The sequence below is a fragment of the Aulonocara sp. 'chitande type north' Nkhata Bay genome, linkage group LG19 (genome assembly GCF_057382095.1).
Source record: "Aulonocara sp. 'chitande type north' Nkhata Bay isolate Kocher_YH1m ecotype deep benthic linkage group LG19, A_spYH_male_GT1.1, whole genome shotgun sequence".
Classification (NCBI taxonomy): domain Eukaryota; kingdom Metazoa; phylum Chordata; class Actinopteri; order Cichliformes; family Cichlidae; genus Aulonocara; species Aulonocara sp. 'chitande type north' Nkhata Bay.
Window position 1 is genome coordinate 14,451,872 of NC_141362.1, and position 21,542 is coordinate 14,473,413.

Consider the following 21,542-nt stretch of genomic DNA (forward strand, 5'->3'; position numbering starts at 1 on the left):
AACTTGAACTGGTTTCATCCCTTCAAAACAACACAAAGCTTCTCCCAAAGAGAATAATTTTGCATTTCTGAAACAAACTGAACATCAGATACCTTGAACCTGAGGCTGAGAGAATAAAGCAGGATTTTGGGTTTGTCTGCATCTGTTGAGGTGTCGTGCTCATTCCAGAGTGGGATGGGTTGTTCTCCTCCTGGCAGAACAGAACACACACACACCTTACAGGTCACACACAAGCTGGATAAAACATAGCTGAATTGTGGCAATGTGGACCGGAGGCAGATGTGCAAGTATTAATCTGCTGTAGTCTTCAGTTGCAGCTTTTCCTCTTTAATGTGCGCCTCCATCGTTATTCTTTTCTCTAAAATGGCAAAAAAAAAAAAAAAAAACTACCACTACTACTATCAAGCTTGGTGAGCTTAACAAAATACTATCAATAATGTGGAAATAAACAAGGGTGGATTTGTAGCAGTGCATCGGGCATTGATATTTGAGGAAAAACGATTTTTTAGCAACTTAAGCAGCAGCTGTAGGATACAGAATGCTGTGGGGAAAAGCCAGATGTCTGAGATTAGATTAACTTTATTGATCCAAGAGGAAAGCTCGGCTGCTGCAGCAGCACATAGAGGATACAGTACTGTAACGTGTTTGTGATTCTGGTAAGTCTCTAAAAATGTAAAAGATAATAATTAGAATAATAATGAAAAACCAGAAGGTTTACGTTACATTACCTGACACTTTCTGAATGACCTCGTTCACTTCCTTCATGAAAACCTTCTGCAGAAAGACCAGGTGGTTGAGCAGGTCTGTGGTCAGGTTGTGCTCAAAAGAGCCAATCTGTGCACGAGAGAGGACAGTGAACACAAAGATCAGTTAGATGTTACAAATAACAAAACTTTAAAGATTTAAAATGCAGATTGTAAATCAACAGGCCTTTACTTAAAGCACCTGCTGCTATAACTTTTTTACCTCAGCTACACATCGCAGGTAGTTGCCCTGCAGGTAGTTTCCTTGTTTTGCTGGGAAGTCGTCTGGTGCCCAGCCCTGGTCTGAGTGACTATCGTGATCCTCCATGATGTACTCTCCCGACATTGTAACCGGCGGCAGCGTGAGGCTGGCTGATGGCGACATAGTGTGCTGGGACATGTCCACCGGGGACACTTTTGATTGGAAGCAAAGTTTGTGGTTCGGCAACTCAAACGTGAAACTGGTTTGTGCTCCTAAAGACAAGTTGGTGAGAGAAGGAATATCATGACTCATTAACCTCAGCAAATTGGTACAAAAGGCTGGGAGGAAAACGATTATTTTAAATAAATATTGCAGAAGTTTGTATCAGATATATTTTCACACACCCGTCATGCCGTGGCTCTTCATGCGGCCCATCTTGTACTCTGCTTTCAGTGATGGGAGCAGGGCTGCGCCAATGGTGATGCCATCCATCATGGCGCTGAACTTGAGGACAATGGGCTTCTTCTCCAGGCCTTCGGGAAGCTGAGGGAACTCGTTGGCCTCGACAGGGGTCTGGTTGATGCTGGATGCTTTGTCAGAGGGTTGCGGGGTGGGGGTGTCCTCCCTATTAGGAGGTTGGCTGTTAAAAAACATAAAAACAATTACTCATGAGGTCAGGATTGCATGACTTTCTACTTTAGCCGCAACTTTGGCTTTTAAAGTATTACATAGCCTTAATCCCACTTACATCCATCAACTTCTTTACCGCCTTTTAAATCCCTTCTTAAACGTTCTTTTACTGCGAGCCGTTAATGAATGTTTGCTATGTGTTTATAAATGCCGCCTTGTTCCCCAATACCGTGTTTGATTCTTTTTATAATCTCCTCTTGTTAATATTTCTGTTTTTCTTTCAGATGATTTCATTACTTCCATAGGATGAGACTTTGTTCAAAAGTGGAATACTGATAGAGTTTATGTTTATTATTATGTGTGCTGTGTTGTCAGGAGGGTGGCTGGCTGTGTGGGTTTCCTCCCACAGTCAGAAATGTCCATGTTAATTAAACTGATGATTCTAAATTGGCCGCCAGTGTGTGGGTAGATACAGTGCTTAAGTAGAAAGTAAAGTGTTTTATAAATGTGTGTGGAAATCACTGATTGGTCAGTGAGACTAGAAAAGTGCTACATAGTTACATGTTCAAGCGATGATGTAATATGTTAATGTCTGGACTGGGTTTGGGAAGCAGCGCCTCCGATTTATCCACCCAGCCTTATGAGGTAAACTGCGTTGAAGGAAGCTGCACATGGAAAAGTCACTGCTAATGCTTTGATTCAGTTATGTGTGTGTTATTTTTCACAACTCTGCAGATACTGACTTCCATTCCAGCGAAAATCAAATTATAGACAAGTTCTTTAATACCCAAAGCACACCTATAACTCTATAAATATATTAACATAATTCAGCATATTACCATGGAAACAGACCACACACAGGTTTTAAAGGCGGGCGACAGTGTGGACCTGCTGTAGTAACGTGTCTGTTTAGTAGACATTACGAACTGAATGAGTAAACATTACACTTCAGAGACAGCACATGTTGGATGGTGGATTCATTTATGGTTTCAAGTTGAGCACATTTTGAAATTGATTACTTTGAAGTGGGGAGAAAAAAAAAGCTGTGAGAAAAGCTGAATAGGTGAAGCAGACGTACGCATTAGAAGGCTGGCGGATGAGGTCGGAGATTTGCTTGGAGAGCTGATGGGAGCTGCGGACCATCATACTGTGCAGCGTAGCCGGGTGTTGGGGAATGTTGATCATGATGGCCCCCACTTTGAAGACAGCAGCGTTGTTGGTCTTCAGACCCCGCTGGGCGCTGTACAAGGCCTGAGACTTGGCGATGTTGCATTTGACCACCGTTCTGTAAACACAGAGGAAGCCGGAATAAGCAGCGGAGCAAAAAAACTCAATCATAGAGAAGACGTAGACTTATGAATGAAGGTGGGGTTAGACACCAAACAGTGAAACACCATGCAAATTCAGGACTGCAATTATTTGTGTGTGCATTTTTGGTTTTTGGTTTTTTTAGGGACGTAATGAGCGGTTATGGTAGTGACGCTATGAATGAATAACAAAGAATGTACGGTCTGCAAGCCTGGCTGGCTCAGCTAAAGGAAAATGATATCGTGTCGACTAAATATTAATAGACTGCAGATTTTTATCAGATTGATGACATTAGAAGAGAACATGGATGCTGTAAACAAATACAAGAAAGGTGAATAGATAATGAGACACCATTTTTTGGCTTCAGCGTCTCAAATATTTAGTTTTTCTGCTTCTCACTGGTACAAAGAGATACTGCACTGACTCGCTTTTATTTTTCTGACATTTTATAAGGAAAAAAGTGAGATGAGAAAGAAATCAGATGATTTTATGTTTTGGGGAAGAAGAAAAAAAGTCAGCAACAATAATCCACAGGTGGCAGTTGCTTCATTTACACAAACTTAATGGGGACAGATCATTGTAAATGCTCACTGAAAACAGATGTGGTAAACAGATGACTGAAACAAATGATGGATGTACATTTAAGGAAGTTATGCTTTTGGTTTAATGAGTCCCCTAAAATGCAGCATAAACATACAGAAACTCTTGTTTAGCAGTGCTGGTGGGAGATGTTGGGAAATCCTCCAGTCTAGGCAAGTAGTTGGAAGAGAAAGCAAATTAAAAAGAAGAAGAAGAAGAAAGTGTAAAATAATTTGAGAAACTTGAAGGTCAGAGCAATTTTTCACATTAAATGTACTGTTAAAATGTTTTAGAAGTTCAGACGTTATTTATGATAAGGCTCTGGATTAACAAAGCAGTTAAAACACAAAGATGAGCTCAGGCAGCTCAGAGAACCACAGCTGAACATACTCGTAATTAAACTGCATCTAGGAGGCAACACTAAAACAACAACTTCTGACAAGCCACTGATATGTCAGACACCATTGTTTTGTTTTACTTCTGCACTGGGACCTGCTGTCTTCGCACACTGTTTTTGCTTGAGTCAAAAGGACAAGAGCCAAAATAAGCAATCACAGTAACAACTCGAGAATGCTACTGTCTTGGCCACATAAATTTAAAAACAGGCAGAGTGTGCAGGTACATTATGGAAACAGTATTAGGTCTCAGTTTTATTTTCACAGTGGGAGGATTTCTTAAGTAAGCCATCTATTTATGTAATAAACTGAATCAAAACAGTGTGGAGACACACTGGCCTGTCTAAAAGCATAAATACAAGGCTTGCAACCTGATTAGGTTGGCTACCTTTTGAGGAAATTGCTTGCAGTAAAAAGAAAACATAATAAAATTAACTGGCTGGACAGGAGCCTGTAAATAGTTCTCACTGAGCACTAACACAACCATGTTTTAGAGGGCTTTTAAAGGTGTTTATGGAGTTTATACTTAAACACTCAATCAACTGTTTTGATAAGAGTACATTTTGCAAAAGTTGTTCACTTTACAAAATTGTGATTAAGAATTAAAAAAACGACACATTTTTAAAGAAAACATTCAAACTAATAGAAAAGAAAAACACTACCACCTGCTGAATTATTAAAAAAGAAAAAAAAACATTACAATGAGAGAGAGTGAGGATCAATACAGTTAAGATCAGACAGGAACAAAGCACTTCGATTAAAACGCTTGGTTTCTTTTTAAATAGCTGCTAAAATATTTAATCGACAGGCTGAACAGAAGGAGAGTTTGCACGTACTGAATGTCAGGAGTTATCCCCTCCAGCAGAACGATGTTTACCCCTCCTATGTGAGCCGATGCGCACGTCTCTGTCATTTTCTGGTGCAGAATATCTGCAGGCACAACAACACCAAAAAAGAGATCAGATCAAACAAACCAAACTTCTACTGACCAGGAACTTCCCTTTTTTTGCACACCTGCATCGATCTACTTTGGGACTTTCTAAAGTTTCATATCGGATCTTTCCTACCATAAAAAAAGATGGAAAAAATCATTATCTCTGTCAAAATCCCTGCCTAACCTTTCATCTTCTCCTTCAGGGTGAAACTTCCATGTATCTTCTTCAGTTCTGCTTCCATGGTCAGCCCGCCGATGTCCGCCTCCAGGTGTGTGCGGTTCACCATGCCGATGCCGAACACGATGAGCGTGACGTGCTGAGGCTCGGAGCTCACAAGGCTGCGTCGCCTTCCACCCGCACCGGGAGGCTTGCTGGGCGTGTTGGGGTCCTGCTGCTCATTCTCAAATATCACTTTACAGAACGGCTCTGAGGTGTGACGTCCCGTCTCTGTGAATTTAGATTTACACGTTACATTAAAAACTGCTTCTGTACTTTCACTTATAAAATCGGTGATGACAGATGCACCACTTTTTTTTTTTTTTTTTTTATTAAATTGGGAAAGTTTATCCTCCCACTCCGAAGGAATGGTCACTACTTCATAGCCTCCTCTGTTACAGCAGTAAAATATTCTAGTAGGATAAACTGAAATAGGCGTGTCACAAACAGGAGAAATGAATGAAAAGGTGTTTATAAAACAGTGATCATGAAGGAAGTCAGTCAGATTTGCAGAGCATAGTGTGCAGATTATAAGACAGTAACAACCTCTAAAAATAAAGCGAAGAGTAAAGCATAATGAAAAAGACACAGTTAAGCTAAACAACTGAAATGTGGAATTGGATGTGTGCTGGAAGCTTTTTTCCACCTGAAAGGCAGTTCTCCGGGGAGCTTTTCTCCAGGATGCCAGTGGGATCGGAGATGAGGGAGTAGAAGTTGAGCAGCTTGTACATGTTCTGCCAACATTCTGCTGATGGCTCGCTCTGCTCTGACACTGTGATGGAGTCCGAGTCATCCATCTGGATCGCCATGTGGTCGGCCACGTCACGGGACCCTTTCCGTGACACCTGAGGGCATTACGCAATATTCCAGATTATGAAACAGAAAGTAGACGTGCCACAATATGCATCGTGGGGCTGAAGGGTAAATAAACAGGCCTGCTGACTCATTCCTTATTTTATTACCCCGTTGTTTACTCTGACAGTATAGTTATGATGCAGTAAGCTGTCACGACAGAGCCACTTAATGAAAGCTAAAAACAGACACTTGTGAAATAAGTGTCAGGGAGGTGACTCAGTTATTTCAGGAGAGTTCCCCAAGAGTGGAAAATACTTCAAATGTATCTCATACATCATTTACTTTAATAAAAATCTCATTTAAAAAGTGCTTAGTGCCTCAAACTTCAAAGCTCATATTCCAACTTCTGAAACAAAAGAACTTTCACCAAGTCAAACATGTTTGCAAGAAGATTTCTAAAGTTAAAAACTTTTTTGTTTTTTTGAAAACAAAAAAATATTTCTTACTGAAACATCACAGATGTGTTTAAGATACTACTGTCTGTTCTGAGAAAATCCTATAATCTTCTGGCTCCCTCTAGGGTTTGTGTGGAGGAAATGTCAGCTGCTGAGTGAATTTAGTGATTCTACTGGTCTGGACAGGTGCGCCTCACAGAGCCGTTGAAAAGGCACAAGAGGTTTTCATTTAATTTCATCACAACCATTTACAGTTACTGCGCAAAGTCTTCATTATGTTTGGCTCCTCAAAATATACACATTACTTTCTATCCATTGTGTCCCATCCCATCTTGTCCTGTCATGATCATCGTTACCTTGGAGGTGCGTCTTTCTGAGCGTCCGAGGGAGCTGCGTCCTCTCGGTTCCCTTCTTCCCAGCGTGTCCATGCCCGATGGAGGTCCGTTTGGAGGTAAACCACCAGCATTTGCGGCTCCCCCTCCTGATCCTCCACCCACTCCTCTCTTGCTCTTCAGAGTCTGGGTTCCGCTGCGGCCCGCCCCATTCAGGCTTCCACGGGAGCTGCGGCTGAAGTCCGACGACCTGAAGTAGCGATACGGCCGGGCCTTGAAGGTGGGTGTCGGGGAGGCCGAGCCGGCGGTGTAGCGGCTCAGCTTGATGTCGGTCTGCGTGGCCTTGATATCATCGATCATGGTGCTGAACTGGTGGATGAGGCGCACCAGGGCCATGTCGACGCGCTGGCTGATGGCCTGGCAGGCTGTAGTGAAGTCACAGTGGAATGTATTGTAGTGGCGGCGGTTGAGGTCGTGGAAGGAGAGCGGGGCTGCGGTGGGGCCCTGAGGAGCGCTGGTTGACTTCTCCATCACCACGGCATTCACACTGAAAGTCTCAATCAGCAACGCTGGCTTGAACTCAAGGGGAGGCAGGTTCACCATGCCTTGCCTTAATATAGAAGAAGCACAAAGGGTTAGCAGATAATTTCATTAAGAGAAGAAACCAAGGAAAAAGGCTTCAAAAAGCCAAAAAGCAGGGATGGGTAATGCAACATGTGCCTGTCGTGTTTTAGGACAGTTTTACCTCCTGGATCGCTTGTTTTTGCGCTCCTTGGTGGTATCAGAGTCGGCAATGTCTGCTCTGAGGCACTCGAGGTTGCCGGAAAAAGACAGGTGCTCTCCAAAATACATCTTATAGCTAAGCGGAGTGGTATCTTGGGCCTGGATGCCTGTGTAGCTCAGTAAAGGCTTAAAAACAACCTGAGGGGATGAAAACAGACGATCAACGCACAGAAAAGAAGATATTTTTGTAGACACTTAACTAAAAGCTTTCTATCCGTCTGACATCTGCGTATGAAATTAAAATAAAACGGTGAAATAAGGAAATGGAAAGCCCAATGAATGCCGAACGGTATGAGACAGGTGACATTTATATTAACACAGAATGATTCCTTATCAACAGACCCGCTCGATATTCAGCTTTTTCTAACTCGATAAACAAATCGGACTAATTGCAAATCAGTGTGAATTAGCTTTTATCTGCTTTAACGGCATCAACATAAAAAAGCCTAATTTAAAAACCAATTTCTGAACCAGTTCTAAAACTTATCAGTGAGCAGCAGATATCACACAAACTACCTGACTAATTCATGTCTAATTATAAAGTGTAAAAACAGATTTAGAGACAAACCTGAGCATCAGCCAGCTGAACAGCAGCTGGACACTGGTTCCCCTCTTCAATGTCGGCCATGTCGTCCTGGCTCGTGCTGTGCTGGGAATGCTGGGAGTGGGTCCCATCGAGGGTGTTCTGGTCACTGGACAGCACTGTGTTGAAATCTGAGGCCGAAGGGATGGTGGGCAGGTTACACGTCCCACCTGAGGGTGTTTAGCGCAGGTTTAGGATCCACGTGGATTAAGAAAAGCCGGCACACGTACAAGCAGCAGTGAGAGAGCAGAGCACTTTACCACTCCAGCTCCTCATAAAAAACATGTTGGAAAGAATTACACAGACAGCAAGAGAGAACGTTAAGTGGAACTTTACAGCCATTTAATGCACAATTTGCAACTGTAAACAGCCACATCACACTTACTTAATTTGTTTGTGAGAAACTGCTGCAGCTAATTTGCTGTGCTGTCATTGGCTCACACTTGGGTGACTACATAACGACGAACTTAATCATCTTTGGCACAAATCCGATCATTACACACTTACAAATGTATCCACAATTGCGAAGGTAACAAATGTTTTTCAGTCATTTGCATGGCTGATTCCAAGTAATAAACTGTTATTAAGAGAGAGTGAAACAAAATGCAGAGTGCTGCAGTTTGTAGCTTAGAAGATGAGTGGGAGTACAGGGTAACAGAGCGAGGGATAGAGTGGTGTTGTGAGGAATAAGAGAAATTTCAGGTCACTAAACTGAGAGTGTGTTTTGCAGGAAAGTACCAGTGAGGAAACAACATGAGCTTTTCTTACACAGCTTCACGCTGAGAGAGGCTAACAGGCTACCACATGACTTGAGGTGTATAGACTTCAAGACTCACAAAACAAAAAGGAGTCCTAGTACCACATAAAAATAGAATAGTAATAATAATCCTTTAATTGTCCCACAAGGAGAAATTTGGTCTTTGCAATGTGAAGGTTTTGAAAATACCTGAAATAGCACCAGTGGTACAGGTAAAAAGACAAGACACACTGGGGGCAAAGCGTCTGTCTGTATCTTATATATAACTGTTATACGGGTTCATCTTGGCACACCTGGATTACAGCCCCTTATCTACCCGAACAGAGGCATCGTTACATCCTTCCTCAGTAAAAATCTTTACTCCGGCTCCTACTACATCCATCAGAGGACGCTTTTTAGTCGCATCACTGACATTTCAGTCCTACATGTGTTCTGCACTTTGAGACAATGATGAATTCACACTGACCAAGTGGATGTTGCATGCCCAGGCAGCATTTTAATCTAAACCACACAGAGCATTTCCAGTAGTGAGAACACTTGACTTGGATATCTGTTGTGTACTACATGTAAGAAATGGCAACAGGGGCCTGGGCCCCGCCTTGTTTTTCTGATACGATCCAGAATTCAGGTGTGAGAACAGTTTGAGAGGCTTATAAGAACAAGACTAAACACAAGAAGAGACTAGCATGATGAATTTAAATTAATCACTCTAATTGGTGGGAATTCACAACTTTGGAGAGGCAAGAGACAGTAAAGCCTGATGGAGTTTTTAAGAGAACAACGACTCGTACATATAAGATCATGGAGGCCATGTCTTCCACCCTCATCCAAATATAGGTCACATCTGGCTTAAAAAAACTAAAAGACAAAACAAAACAAACAAAAAAAACAAACAGCCAGAAATTCAGAGCTGAGGCTTCAGAAACTGTGTAGAGCCTTTTCTCATTTCATTTTAGTCTCCAATAGCATGCCATACTTTTGTAAAACAAACTGGTTTCTGTCTTTTTTTTTTTTTACGAATTTTGCAGACTTTTGTGCTAATTTTGCAAATCGTGCAAACCAAAAAGGGGATGCAATTTCCAATTTTCTTTCATTGCAATAAATCAAAAATATCTCTCTAGTATATATGAAGGTGGTCTGGATGGCTAACAAACTAATGGGGGGAAATCACAAACTAGCTGCTAGTCAGCTAATTAGTTCAACAACACCATCAGCACAGCACTCAATGACTACTTAGCCCTGACCTCCTTCTGGACTGTTATCTGGCAGTGGTTGGTACTGGTAGCAGGGGTTGACAGAAGAACCCAGTGAGGCTACTGAAACAACATTACAGAAAACTTTGAACTGTTACCGCAAGAGTGAATATGTTAATAATTGTTTTATCTATTCCAATATCATCATAACAAAAATGCATAAAATAGAGCATTATATAGCAAAACAAAATCATCCTCTATTAAGCTCATTGTGTCTCACCTGTCTGTAGACTGTTGTGCTGGGAGCGGTTGACCGGAGACTCCTGGACTCCAGCCCCCGTCTTGTTGCTCACAGCGTTGGACATCCAGTTGTAAAAGCTGACAGAGGAGGGCTCCGACAGCAGCGGGTGCTCAGTCAGCATGTCTGTCCCTAAACAAGGAGAGATTGAGAGTATATTGCATCACGGAACAGACTACAAAAACCTCGACATTACACTTGGATTGACTGCTGTTCATGCATAATTCATCTTTTACAGTCAGCACGTGGATAATGCGTATAAGGAGGTGTTTCCACAATGTTCCCACTTTCACACCTTAAAAACATATTCTAATCTATTTTTTACAGCTTTTATTTCTCATCTTTGTCCTTCTTGGGTTTAAGTGAAAATCTCTCTCTCTCTACATATTTGTTCACAGTGAGCTGGTGGCGGATTTAAGAGCACGCCGCAGTTTATTCATTACTGAAATTGCTGAACAGCAGAGGTCACTGTTGGAACAGAAATGCAACTAGATTGTTTGAAGCTGTGATGAAAATCAAGTTCAAGCTAATGATCGACTTTTACCAGAACCTTCCCCATACTGCAGTTAGCAGCGGTACAACAAAATAGCAGTCGAGTGCGAGCACCTGTGCGAGTGAGCGAGCTGCTCTTGGTTGCGGTGGCGGCAGACGGCTCGTTCCTCTGGGGCGTGCCCTCCAGCAGATTGTGCAGACTCCGAAAGCTGCCCGTCAGGTTGCTCAGAAGGCTCTCCTTCCTGGGGCTGTCCTTGGCTGGCAGGCCTGCGCGGCTCACATGGGCGGGTGAGTCAGCTGCTGTGTCACCGCTGGTGTAGCTCAGCGACTGGTAGGGATGCGAACCCTGGGTATGACAAATGTACAGATTGCTGAGAGGAGTTTGTGTTCACACTATATAATTTTTTCCTCAAGCTGCCAGAGCCCGTTCTAGTTCAGCGACAGGTGGGATAAACTTCGTCTGGCAACATTATGAACATGGCTGAACCTAAAGCTGAGGTAATACTTTTTAGACAAAAGAGCCGAGTTGTCTAAAAAAGAAAAAAAATACTGTATAACCACATCACACTTTAAATTAGGAGAGAGGAAAATGTCACCTCGTCACTCAGTGTTAAGCTCTAATCCCTCCTGGCTTTCCAAAAGCAGAATCACCTTCATACCACAGTCAAGACAGCACAATCAGTCTGCAGTGGAGAGCTACTACCTTTGCAAAGTGTTTATGTAAACCAGACTATCATTATGCAACCTTGGGTTTTGAAATGTCAGAAAAAATAAAACCAAAAAACAATGACTCTCTTCAGAGAGTCATTGAATCTCTCACGACAACCTAAAATTCCTCATTTCATCCAACCGACAATCCAAACGTGTGAAATCCACAATCTCTGAAGATTTTTTTCATTACAAGAAAGTACGTCCATCAGTTGTGCATCGTCCATCTTTACAGCCTGCTTTGTATACGAATGCATGACATAAAACCGAAACTCATACCTTTATTCTGAGCACAGACTCGTTGTGTGTATGCGACTTGGAAAGTTTCCTCATGATCTCCACTCCGCTCACAGGACCAGAGTTGGCTTCCTTCGGTGGGGGGCGGCTGCATGCTACCTCCAGCAACATCGTGTGTTCACTCACTGTGGCTTAAAAATAACAACACAAAATAAAACTCTGAAAAAAAAAATCCTTTAAAGAGGTTGAACAGTCTGTCACTCAACCCCAGAGCTCCTTTCAGCAAACTAGTGGTATCAGTCTATAACACATCTTTGCAAACACTGACAAAGTAAAGGTCAAGAGTTTCACAGCCCATCTGTGGCAACAGATGGGTGCCTCACAATATTATTAGCACTGTGAAAGCTGTAGTTTCCCACCTGCATCGAATTCAAATTCAGCTCCATCCGCGCTGGTGTCACTCTGCAGAGCAGCTCCATTGTCCAGTCCCAAAATTGTGTCACCCTGGTTCTGCTGAGGCTCCTTGGGTTTGGTAAGCTGGTTGGGCCTCATCAGACCAATAGCCTTGAAACCCTGAGTTACCACGATGAATTTCATCCACTGCCTGGCCAATGCTACCAAACCTTTCTTTAGAGTGACCAGGGCTGGAACCCCATCATTCTGGGGTAAAAGGAGAGGAGAGATCAGCGCCACTGTTTCACACTCACAACAGATTCATTTAAATAATGCAGAGAAGACAAGAGAAAAGAGACGTTTGAGGCTACACTACACATGATCATGTTATGATCCTGCAGCAGTGCAACAGAAGAGAAGGGCTCGTACTAACCATAGTAGCTTCCTCTATGACGGAGTAGTCAGCTTGTTGCAGGTAGCGGTGCAGGATGTTACAAAGCATGCAGGAGGGGTTCTCGTGGAGGTAGCGGGCTCGTTTGGTCACGCGGTTGTACTTGCTCCTGATCGGGATGTGGATGCTCTTTTTCTGTTGGGGATTGAGAAATAAATAAATAAATAAATAAAAGCATCTGTTGCTGGGAATTATAACTGTTTTAAATGTTTTTTCCATTATATTAAGGTCACTTAAGAAAATGTTTTGAAATAGCAATTCAACCAGGAGACCCTACACTCCTGATGTATACACATATGTGCTCCTAACCTCCAGAGCCTCGGTCATGATGCAGCCCATGACTGCACAAACACGTAGCGTGCCCTCCATGTCCAGTTTCCGAAGTGACGATTTGAGCTGGTCAATGGGAACCAACCAGGCGCCAATGGCAGGTGTGGCTGTGCTGAGAAGATTCAACTGTCTATAAACACACACAGACACAACAGTCACCTTAATAACCATTGCTCATTACAACCAAAAATATAATCAGACTTCTGCAAAGTTTATAGGTTAAAAGGCACTGCATTTAAATTAATATGCCTGCAACTGCAAGTGGTTAAGAATTGCTTTGTTTCTTTATTTTCTAGTGCAGATGCCAAGCACAGTAGGCTAAATAATGAGGAAATTCACAACTCATCTTAAAACTAAAAGAGAATGACTAATCAGTTTATCGTGCTTCAGACAGACGATGATGAAAAGTGGCTGACGTAAAGAAAAGAGCTGGTGTGATTTTAATACAGCTTTTCTGTACAGTGTATAGTCATACAGGCATCACAGAGCCCTACCTGGAGATGGCCTGTGAGGCGGACCGCACATTGGTGGGAGCAGCAAAACTGAACCAGATCTCTCTAATGGTCAGTTTCATGCTGCTGGAGTCAGGCGGTGGGGGCATGAGAGGAAGGTCTTTCTTCAGGTCGTCTGATTCGACCCCTTCGTCCTGCAGAGCAGAAGTGAAGAGGATTTAACAGGAGGTAATGGATTTATGGCTCTCCTCCATGTAGAGCTCCATTTCCTATCACAGATCATTTTTCAGATTCAATAAAATGTATGCAAGGTTGTTGTATCTTTTTTTCTCGTGGGTGAGAAATAAGTTTGACTTTTTTTTTTTGCACATATCTGAACATTAATTTTATTGTTTTAACTTTCATGTGAGCAAAACAAATCTGAATCAGACTGTTGTCCATTAAAGACAGCAGAGCTTTTGCACTTTTTTATGACACTGTTAGCTTGTTGCCTAGTTGTTCAGGATAAATTCTATAGTGATGATACATATCCTGCGAGGAATATGGAAATGAACACTTATCTGACTTTGATTCGGAGCATTAAAATGATTCTGACTGAAATCTATTTTCAGAAATAAAGCCCCTGTGAGGAACCTGCACAGTGCTCCACTCCCTCTTCATCAAGAGCGTGGGGGACAAACTGTAGATACATGTTTTTCACAGCATTTGTTTGTTCCTGCGAGTCTTCCATAAGAAACGGTGCAACAGGATCCTACTGTTTGCTTTTTTTGGTTTATTTTTTTGCCAGATCGGAGCTGATGGCAGTGCAAAACAGTGTTTGATTCTGAAGCAAAGTCAGACTGATGCGTTTTTTGCCAGCTTCACTCGCTTTTCGGTCCTCGGGCTGTTTCATGCTTCTGCAGAAAAATTTAAGCATCACATCTGGAAACACCTGTCGGCTGTGAAAATTCTGCCTGCCTGCTCAAGCAAGATGAACATGTTGTGTCTTGCTGTTTCTCACACTTCTGCCTTTTAGATGAATATCTCACTTCTTCAGTAACCTCATCTTTTCAATGCAGCTGCCCTTCAACCCCCTTACAAATGCATTATTGTTACAGTTTATGATTTTGGTTAAACTTCCTGTTATGCTGTTTATTACCAGAACCACTTTGGTATCACTCTTTATTGTGCAGTGGCCTATATCTTACTGTCATGGCAATTAGTCGTTTCACCCTAACCAAAAAGCCATCAGAGTTATGCTCATTTTTTTAGCCACTTCACAGGTTAGAAGACTTTCTGGTTTCTCACCTGGTCGTCTGAGTCTGAGTGCTCATTAACATCAGAGGCTGGACTGACAGCATCATGTGGGAGGTTGTCATCAGACATATCAGTACTATAACCGCTTCCTGTCTGAGAGCCGGTTGAACCGTTGGACTTTGACATTCCTGTCTTCCCTCCTGCGTCTGAGCGCCCCATCACACCGAACGCATTGTAAAGAATAGCTCCTGACTGACGGCCCCCTGCAAAACAAGTGTAACACATTTATAAATGGCTACAGAAAAGCCGTCATCTAAATCAGAATATTCAGATTTCCAGGAGCAAACTTAGTCAGGATATATGTTTAAGGAGCCTGCATTGACTTACCTTTGACTGTGAGATTCTCAATGCCACATTCAAACATGATCCAGCCCCATTTCTCCAGAGATGCGGCAGAACGGCCCAGATCGCCTGCTGTTGCCTGGGCATCAGTTTCATCCACCAGTGAAAACTCCTCCATTTCCTCCAGGCCAAAGAGAACTTTGGACTTCTCAAAAGGAATTGCTGTGATAGCACATGTGCCAATATCTACAGCTGAAGAAGAAGTAACACAACTATTAGAAAATGCTACAAACCTTATAAAAACAACATGTGCTAAAATCCAGCGAATCTTGATAGCGAAGGTCAAATAAGAGCAAATCTTTCCACATCGTTACACAGCGTTGTAACAAAGAGGTTGGAGTGATGTTCAAATAATACTTCTGTTCTGCAAAGCCAACCTGTGGAGTCCAGGCCTCGGAGCTGGCTGTGGATTCGGTGGATATTAAGTCTTGCAGCAATCTCTTTGCCTTTCTCGATGCCAGCGTTGGAGCGCAAAGAGCCCGAAGACTGAGGCTGCATCTTAGTGGCTGAAGCGTACTTCTCAAACATGACAGAGGGTCGGCCATGCTCTGTGGTGTTGGGAGTCTCTTCTACAATTCCCCTGAAAGCACCAGCGGAAAATGTGCATGTTAAAAATCTTTATAATGTAAATTTAGTTGATTTCATACTCTGCACATCTCCTGTTTTTAATCAAACAAAAAAAATCTGAATTAGGTTGAATTCTTAAATCTTACTGACCTAGCACATATATATATATATATATATATATATATATATATATATATATATATATATATATATATATATATATATATATATATATATATATATATATATATATATATATATATATATATATATATATCCATATATCCAGGTAGAGCTGGAGGCATTACCTGTTCATCCTGAACTGGGTGGCAATCCTGTCAAAGCATAGTGCCACTAGAGACACATGTGTGACACTCTTACTGGAGCAAGATGGTGACCCTTCCTCTACAGAGGCCTGCAGGAGGCAAAGGTTCACCTGCACATAAAAGACAACAAGAGAAAGAAACACAAATCCAACTTGAAGTTAAATGCTGTGTGGGAAAAACATTGCTCTTCAAAATCAAACATTCAGAAATACTTGTGTCCAGAATAACAAGACAAAGTATGATAGTAGTCATTTAAGTAGTCATACACATTCCATTCAGACGAATTGTAAAATGCTTGTATAATCTAATGGCGTCTGAAACTTCGGAAAGGGCCATGTTTCCAAATCTATAGCTCCACAGTAAAATGAAAATAATAAACAAGCAGCTAAATAACACTAAGCTGTTATTAAAATACTCCACATTAAAATCAGAAACTACTGCATATTCATTGTTTCAGTATAAAGGGATCTGCAGTAGTGCTCATGATTCTGTGCTTGCTCCCGACCCCTTGTGGCTAGAGCATATTTTTTAGGACAGCCACTGGCCTCTCATTATTCTGGGTCACAGGTCTCACCTTGGGGATGGACACGTTGGCTTGGAGGCCCTTGATTTTCACATTATCTGGTTTGACGGACAGGTCTGTCTGGCCATGGGAGATGTTTAGGGAACCAGGGGTCGTGCCCTCCGTCTTGGACAGCTTATGCTCCTGCTTGCCTGTTTGGCTCTGTGCGGATCCAGACCCAAAATAGAGGGACAAGAGTCAACAGGCAATAAACTCCGCTTCTACTCACTTTTAAGCTAAGGCAGAGATTTTATTAAATCTCTCAACATTTTAAATGTTAAGCTGTTGTTGCTCTGCGCTGTGACTTGCTGTACTTACAGACTCAGTGACGGTAGATTTGCTGATCTGATAGGCTTCATTGAGGACTTTCCCGTGCAGGTCATCCAGAATAGCTGCTGGGTGTCGGATGCTTGCAAAGTGGGCCATGGACTCGATGTACCTGAAACAAACCAAGTACACAGAGCTATTAGAAAACTTCTAGTTTTATAGAAAGAGTTGATACAAGTTTTATCTATCTGCAAAAAACTGTAAAGGCTCCAAACTGAACAAGTGATTAATGTCTTTTAGAACATTTCCAACCCAGTGCTGCTGGCCTCTGGCAAACTAAAGATTCCCACTGCTAAACAATCAAGAAAAGAACCAGACTCTGAAGCTCTGTCAGCAGAATTTTAGATCCAAGTTTCATTGTGCAGAGGGATTAAACTGGCTTAAGGTCAAATCTTAGCCTCAGGCTAAAAATAACCGGAAACTAAGAAAGTGCAGTGTGAGAAAGAGTTTTTTGGCAGTCATGAGATTATCTTTATAATCTGGTTTTTCAGACCAGTATTAAAAACCCATTTCTAAAGGAGATGTGGCTAATGAGGCAGCCTGACAACAGAAATGTTCCAGGCCAGCTAACTCTGTCTGATAAGCGTCGTAACTACCTGTCCAGGGATTCAGCCACAAGAGGTGTGAGCACCACGTTGATGGCTCCTTTCACCTCCACAATGGCAGTGGTTCTGGTCTGAGCTAGGGGCTGCTCCAGAGACCAGTCATCTGTGGTTGTGTCCTCATCTGTGTTCTCCATGGCCCTCTTATCCAGGGGTGTATACGGGGTACTGTAGAGATATGAAGAAAGCTTAAAGCAAACATAGAAGAAGCTGCAACCTCAAAGGACTGCAACTTGTGTGTTGTAGAGTATAATTAGTAATGGTGGCTGACACATTACTGGCTGATAAAAAGAAAACAATGCCATGAAGCTGAGCGGCAATACAGTAACTTCATAATTAAAAGTTATTGGAAAAATCTATGATTTTAAAGCAAAAAAAAAAACAAAAAAAACAAAAAAAAAAAAAAACAGCCCACACGTTCCTATGAGAATTTTTCAACTGATAATGATGAAGGTCAAATACCTGTTGTTCTCACCCATCAGCTGAACACCTCTGTCTAACAGCAAGCTGGCTGAGAGGCCGTGCTTTATTACCTGTAATGTATAAGAAACAGGCCCATTCTTAAACTGATGGTCTGAGTGAATAATGGACATAGAGGCACAATGCCAGCATTAACAGCATTACAGAGGAAATAATACATGTGGACTGAGTCAGTAATCTCACTACATGAAGACTAATACTATAAGATAAAGACCTTAAAGCTTGGGATGGAGAGCTGGTCAAAAGAGCCAGAGCTCTCCTCGCTGGTAGGCGTGTCCAGATCAAGGGGGCGATGCAGCGAAGACTTTGAGGTTCTTTTATTGGTGGGTTGTTTGACAGACCAATTTGAGACCTAGCAGAGGTAAAGTTAAATATAGGGATAATAATCAAATCATAATGTCAGGCTATAGATGAACGAATTTTCCATCAGGGGTGTAATGCTAAAGAATTTACCTGGTAGTGGGCTAGGTAGTTCTGGTAACACGCCATGACGTGAGGCTGTCGAGTTACCGGGCCCGGTTCCGCCATCTTTTCTGCCTCCACTGAGCTTTCCTCCTCCATTGCCAGGGCTGAGACAAAGGAGGCCTGAGATGTGTGGCTGGGCAGGGGCTGAGGCGGCAGTGGAGGGAGTGTAGGAGGCATCGGCAGAGGACGTGGTTCAGTGATCAGCTCCCCATTGAGAACGTACGTGAGGGGACCCTCAACACTGTGGTAGATGGAGCTTCGGCTGTGGCAGGACAAAATATGAATAAAAAGGACTTAAATTAATTTGTCAAGTGATTAAAAAGATGTCAGTGTTTTGGTGCAAAACGGTCTTTCATTTCATCTAAAAGCAAAAATCCTTTGAAAGCTTAGTTGTGAACCAAAATGTTGAGAACGTCTGTGTGCAGTTTTATGCTCTTGAATTCAGCTTTATGCTTTCATAGTTTCCACGAGTGAAACTTTTCACGAGAGCGAATTGATTATTTATGTTTTCGTGGACGCTGTATCAATCAAAAAAAGCGTGCTGAAATCAATGCGAGGGCAATTTAAGGCAGCAGAGAAATGAGGAGGTAGTTTCAGAATGAGAGCGAAATCCAATTTGCGAAACATACCTGCAGTGAGTGGCTGCCGTGGATCAAACATCTCATTTGTTCAAATCCCCTCCATGACGTTCAGCCGTGCATGCATGATTGAATCGCAGTAATAAAATAAAGCTGCACCGTATTCAGCTTCAGGCCAAGTTGCTTTACACATTGATATTTGCAACTAGTTTGGTATTAAAGATAAAAATTGCATAACACGGTTCAAGTATTCCAACTCATAGTTGAATCGAGCCATTTTACAATCATTGTAAAGATTGAAGGTCTTCTAGTTACTTGTTTTTAAAAGGTCTCTGAATTTGCTTCCAACTCCAGCTACCTTCAAACTTCAAGTGAAACCACTCATTCTCTTGGTGTATTTCAACAGAGTTTGAATCTTAACATGTACAATATATAAATTCTTTACAACTGCTCATTATTATTATTTAAAAGGGGCAGCACTTTGAAAGAAATGCAGCAAGGTCAGAACTTTTCTAAACAGGTCATTAATTCATCTGCTCTTAGAGAGGAGAAATGAGAGACTCTTTGATGTTACTGTGAGCTGTCTTCAGTCTACCATCTCCTTAATCCCCATGCTTAACCTTGTACATGATCTGACCATGCTCTTGCTCTCAAATTTTCAAACTCTTTAACTTTGAGAACTTTTGCAAGCTTCCCTGGGGCTTAGCGACATTTGGAGAATATTGCACGCTCCATTTTCTAAAGTATGTCATCATCTCATCTGACCTGTAGTTCTCCATGTGATACGGTGGCTGCTGAGGCTGCTGCATCTGCTGCCTCCTCTTCTTTTTGCGTCCTGGGTAAGTCCCCGGTCCCTCGTCAGCGCTGCTGATTGGCTCAAAGTCCTCAGCAGCGGAGAAGTAGGCCTCGCTGTCGGCCACTGACATGCTGGAGTCGGCAGAGCGGTACTGATGGAAGGTGTTCGAGTCCGCTGATGGCGTGAAGGGAAAGGAGCCGTAGCTTCTACGCTGATGGGGGGAATCCAAGACGTTCTCATCGCTGCGGGAAACCTCGCTGCTGAACTGCACGCCTCCAGACAACACCGGTGGCGGCTTATCTGTGAAAACGGCCGCCGACAGGCTCTTGGTGCTGCCCAGCCGACCAGAGTGCACAGAGGACTGACGCTTGAGAGGAGAGCAGAGGGGTGAGCGCACTGAGGAGCGGTCCTGGGAGCTGTTGGGTGAGACCGGTGATACTTCTGGGACTTCCCCTAGGGTGCTGCAAAGAAACCGGGGAAAATGCAGCATTCAGGAGGCATGACAGGAAATATATAGAGGGAAAACTTCAACACTTTATATCTAATACATGAACATAACTAGAAGAGTTCAGTATTTGGGGTTCAGAATTTTTGGACCACAGTAAATTGCATGAATGTGCTACTCACTCAGCAGGGCTTTTGCCATTCATGGGGAACACGCGTTCCTCTGTGCTTGGCGAGGGGGAATCTCTCTCTCCTGCCAGTAAGGGTAAGGCAGCACTGGAGGAGCTGTTTTCTTCAGAGGAAGAGGCAGAGCTGTGGGATCGTTGGGGCACCTGGAGACTCAGGTGTTGCTGACCATGTCTCTCAGGCAGCTCAGGAGGCAGACAAGGAGAGTGTGTGTCTGTTTTCAGTCCAACCGCCTTCCCTCCTAAATGAGAGGGATTAAAAAATGTATGTACATCAACATATTGCTTATCTAAAACACCCTCAGTCATCGAACCTTGGACAGAAAAGGAAACGCATTCTTCCTGCAGGGTCTTGTTTAGTCAGAGAGGTTCCATTTCGTTTGCTTATGAATTAAAAAGATTGCAATTATTCTTTGTTTTTTTCCTTAAAAGGAGAGTTGATAGTAGAAAATAAAGAATAAATCTTACCATCCACTTTGGGCGTTTCCTTTGTAATGATACACTCCCCAGGCTGTAGCAAAGATTGGCCGTAACACATGTCTGACTCGGTGCTGGATGAAGAGAATGCAGATGAGGAGGAGGGCATCAGATCTTCTAGCTTGAAGAAGTCCAGCCCCATGTTGGTACCTCCAAAGAACCTGCAGCCACCGAGGCAGCCACAGCGGTTCCTGTTTCGCTTGTTCCGAATGCTGGCATCCTCTGGCCACAGGAACCAGAGTCTGAGGAAAAGAGGAGTGAATAAAATAAGAGAAATTGAGTAAATAAGAAAAATAGTTTTGGGGCTCTCTTTCTTAGCTGAAAAAAAAAAAAAAAAAAAAAAAAAGGGGGGGTTTCTTTCCCTGCTGTACGCCTGATTTTATCCAGTCATTCATACTGGGACCTTGACAATAAAATGTACCTGTAACATTTACCTACAGTAATAATACACATGCTGGAATATAAGACTGAAAACAAAGCACTTCACTAGCACTGGTTCCTTAACAGATTCTTAATTATTCCATTCAGAATCACAGCAAGTGACCAAAACTCTAGTCTGATATCATGTTTAATGAGTCAGGATACTGTAAATGACGAAATACAATGAACAACATGTAAATGAGTTGAATAGCTTCACAACTGTCTCAGTGACACATTCTAGAGGAGTGTGATTCAAAGTGTGAGTCAGTCCCCCTCTGAAAAGAAATGTCAGCTTTTACATTCTCCAAAACCTGCAATTATTACTGGTCTCCCATTTATCTCATGGGTGCTAGTGACCGCACTGCTGGAAAGCTGAGATAAAAAAAACAAATTTAACTTTTTTCTTTT

The 21,542-nt window shown here is 42.5% G+C and overlaps 1 protein-coding gene across 10 annotated transcripts in view; it reads right to left on the reverse strand.

Moving 5' to 3' along the window:
* bltp1 (bridge-like lipid transfer protein family member 1) overlaps positions 1-21,542 on the reverse strand; it is an 85,813-nt gene that overhangs the window by 31,174 nt on the left and 33,097 nt on the right. For 8 of the 10 annotated variants that reach the window (XM_086275284.1, XM_086275283.1, XM_086275279.1 and 5 more), the window contains exons 26-57: positions 20,706-20,956; positions 20,236-20,479; positions 19,578-20,069; positions 18,223-18,496; positions 17,984-18,121; positions 17,752-17,822; positions 17,284-17,457; positions 16,679-16,799; positions 16,373-16,522; positions 15,781-15,908; positions 15,283-15,485; positions 14,891-15,097; positions 14,555-14,766; positions 13,310-13,461; positions 12,795-12,945; positions 12,468-12,620; positions 12,061-12,301; positions 11,684-11,832; positions 10,811-11,042; positions 10,187-10,336; positions 7,942-8,126; positions 7,336-7,511; positions 6,615-7,200; positions 5,655-5,853; positions 4,976-5,239; positions 4,694-4,787; positions 3,581-3,631; positions 2,654-2,860; positions 1,350-1,585; positions 967-1,217; positions 729-834; positions 93-190 (exon numbers count right to left, since the gene is read on the reverse strand). In XM_086275284.1, the coding sequence (XP_086131410.1) occupies positions 93-190; positions 729-834; positions 967-1,217; positions 1,350-1,585; positions 2,654-2,860; positions 3,581-3,631; positions 4,694-4,787; positions 4,976-5,239; positions 5,655-5,853; positions 6,615-7,200; positions 7,336-7,511; positions 7,942-8,126; positions 10,187-10,336; positions 10,811-11,042; positions 11,684-11,832; positions 12,061-12,301; positions 12,468-12,620; positions 12,795-12,945; positions 13,310-13,461; positions 14,555-14,766; positions 14,891-15,097; positions 15,283-15,485; positions 15,781-15,908; positions 16,373-16,522; positions 16,679-16,799; positions 17,284-17,457; positions 17,752-17,822; positions 17,984-18,121; positions 18,223-18,496; positions 19,578-20,069; positions 20,236-20,479; positions 20,706-20,956 (6,346 nt within the window). The remainder of the gene's footprint in view (positions 1-92; positions 191-728; positions 835-966; positions 1,218-1,349; positions 1,586-2,653; positions 2,861-3,580; positions 3,632-4,693; positions 4,788-4,975; positions 5,240-5,654; positions 5,854-6,614; positions 7,201-7,335; positions 7,512-7,941; positions 8,127-10,186; positions 10,337-10,810; positions 11,043-11,683; positions 11,833-12,060; positions 12,302-12,467; positions 12,621-12,794; positions 12,946-13,309; positions 13,462-14,554; positions 14,767-14,890; positions 15,098-15,282; positions 15,486-15,780; positions 15,909-16,372; positions 16,523-16,678; positions 16,800-17,283; positions 17,458-17,751; positions 17,823-17,983; positions 18,122-18,222; positions 18,497-19,577; positions 20,070-20,235; positions 20,480-20,705; positions 20,957-21,542) is intronic. The other 2 variants (XM_086275276.1, XM_086275277.1) reach the window with 2 other exon arrangements.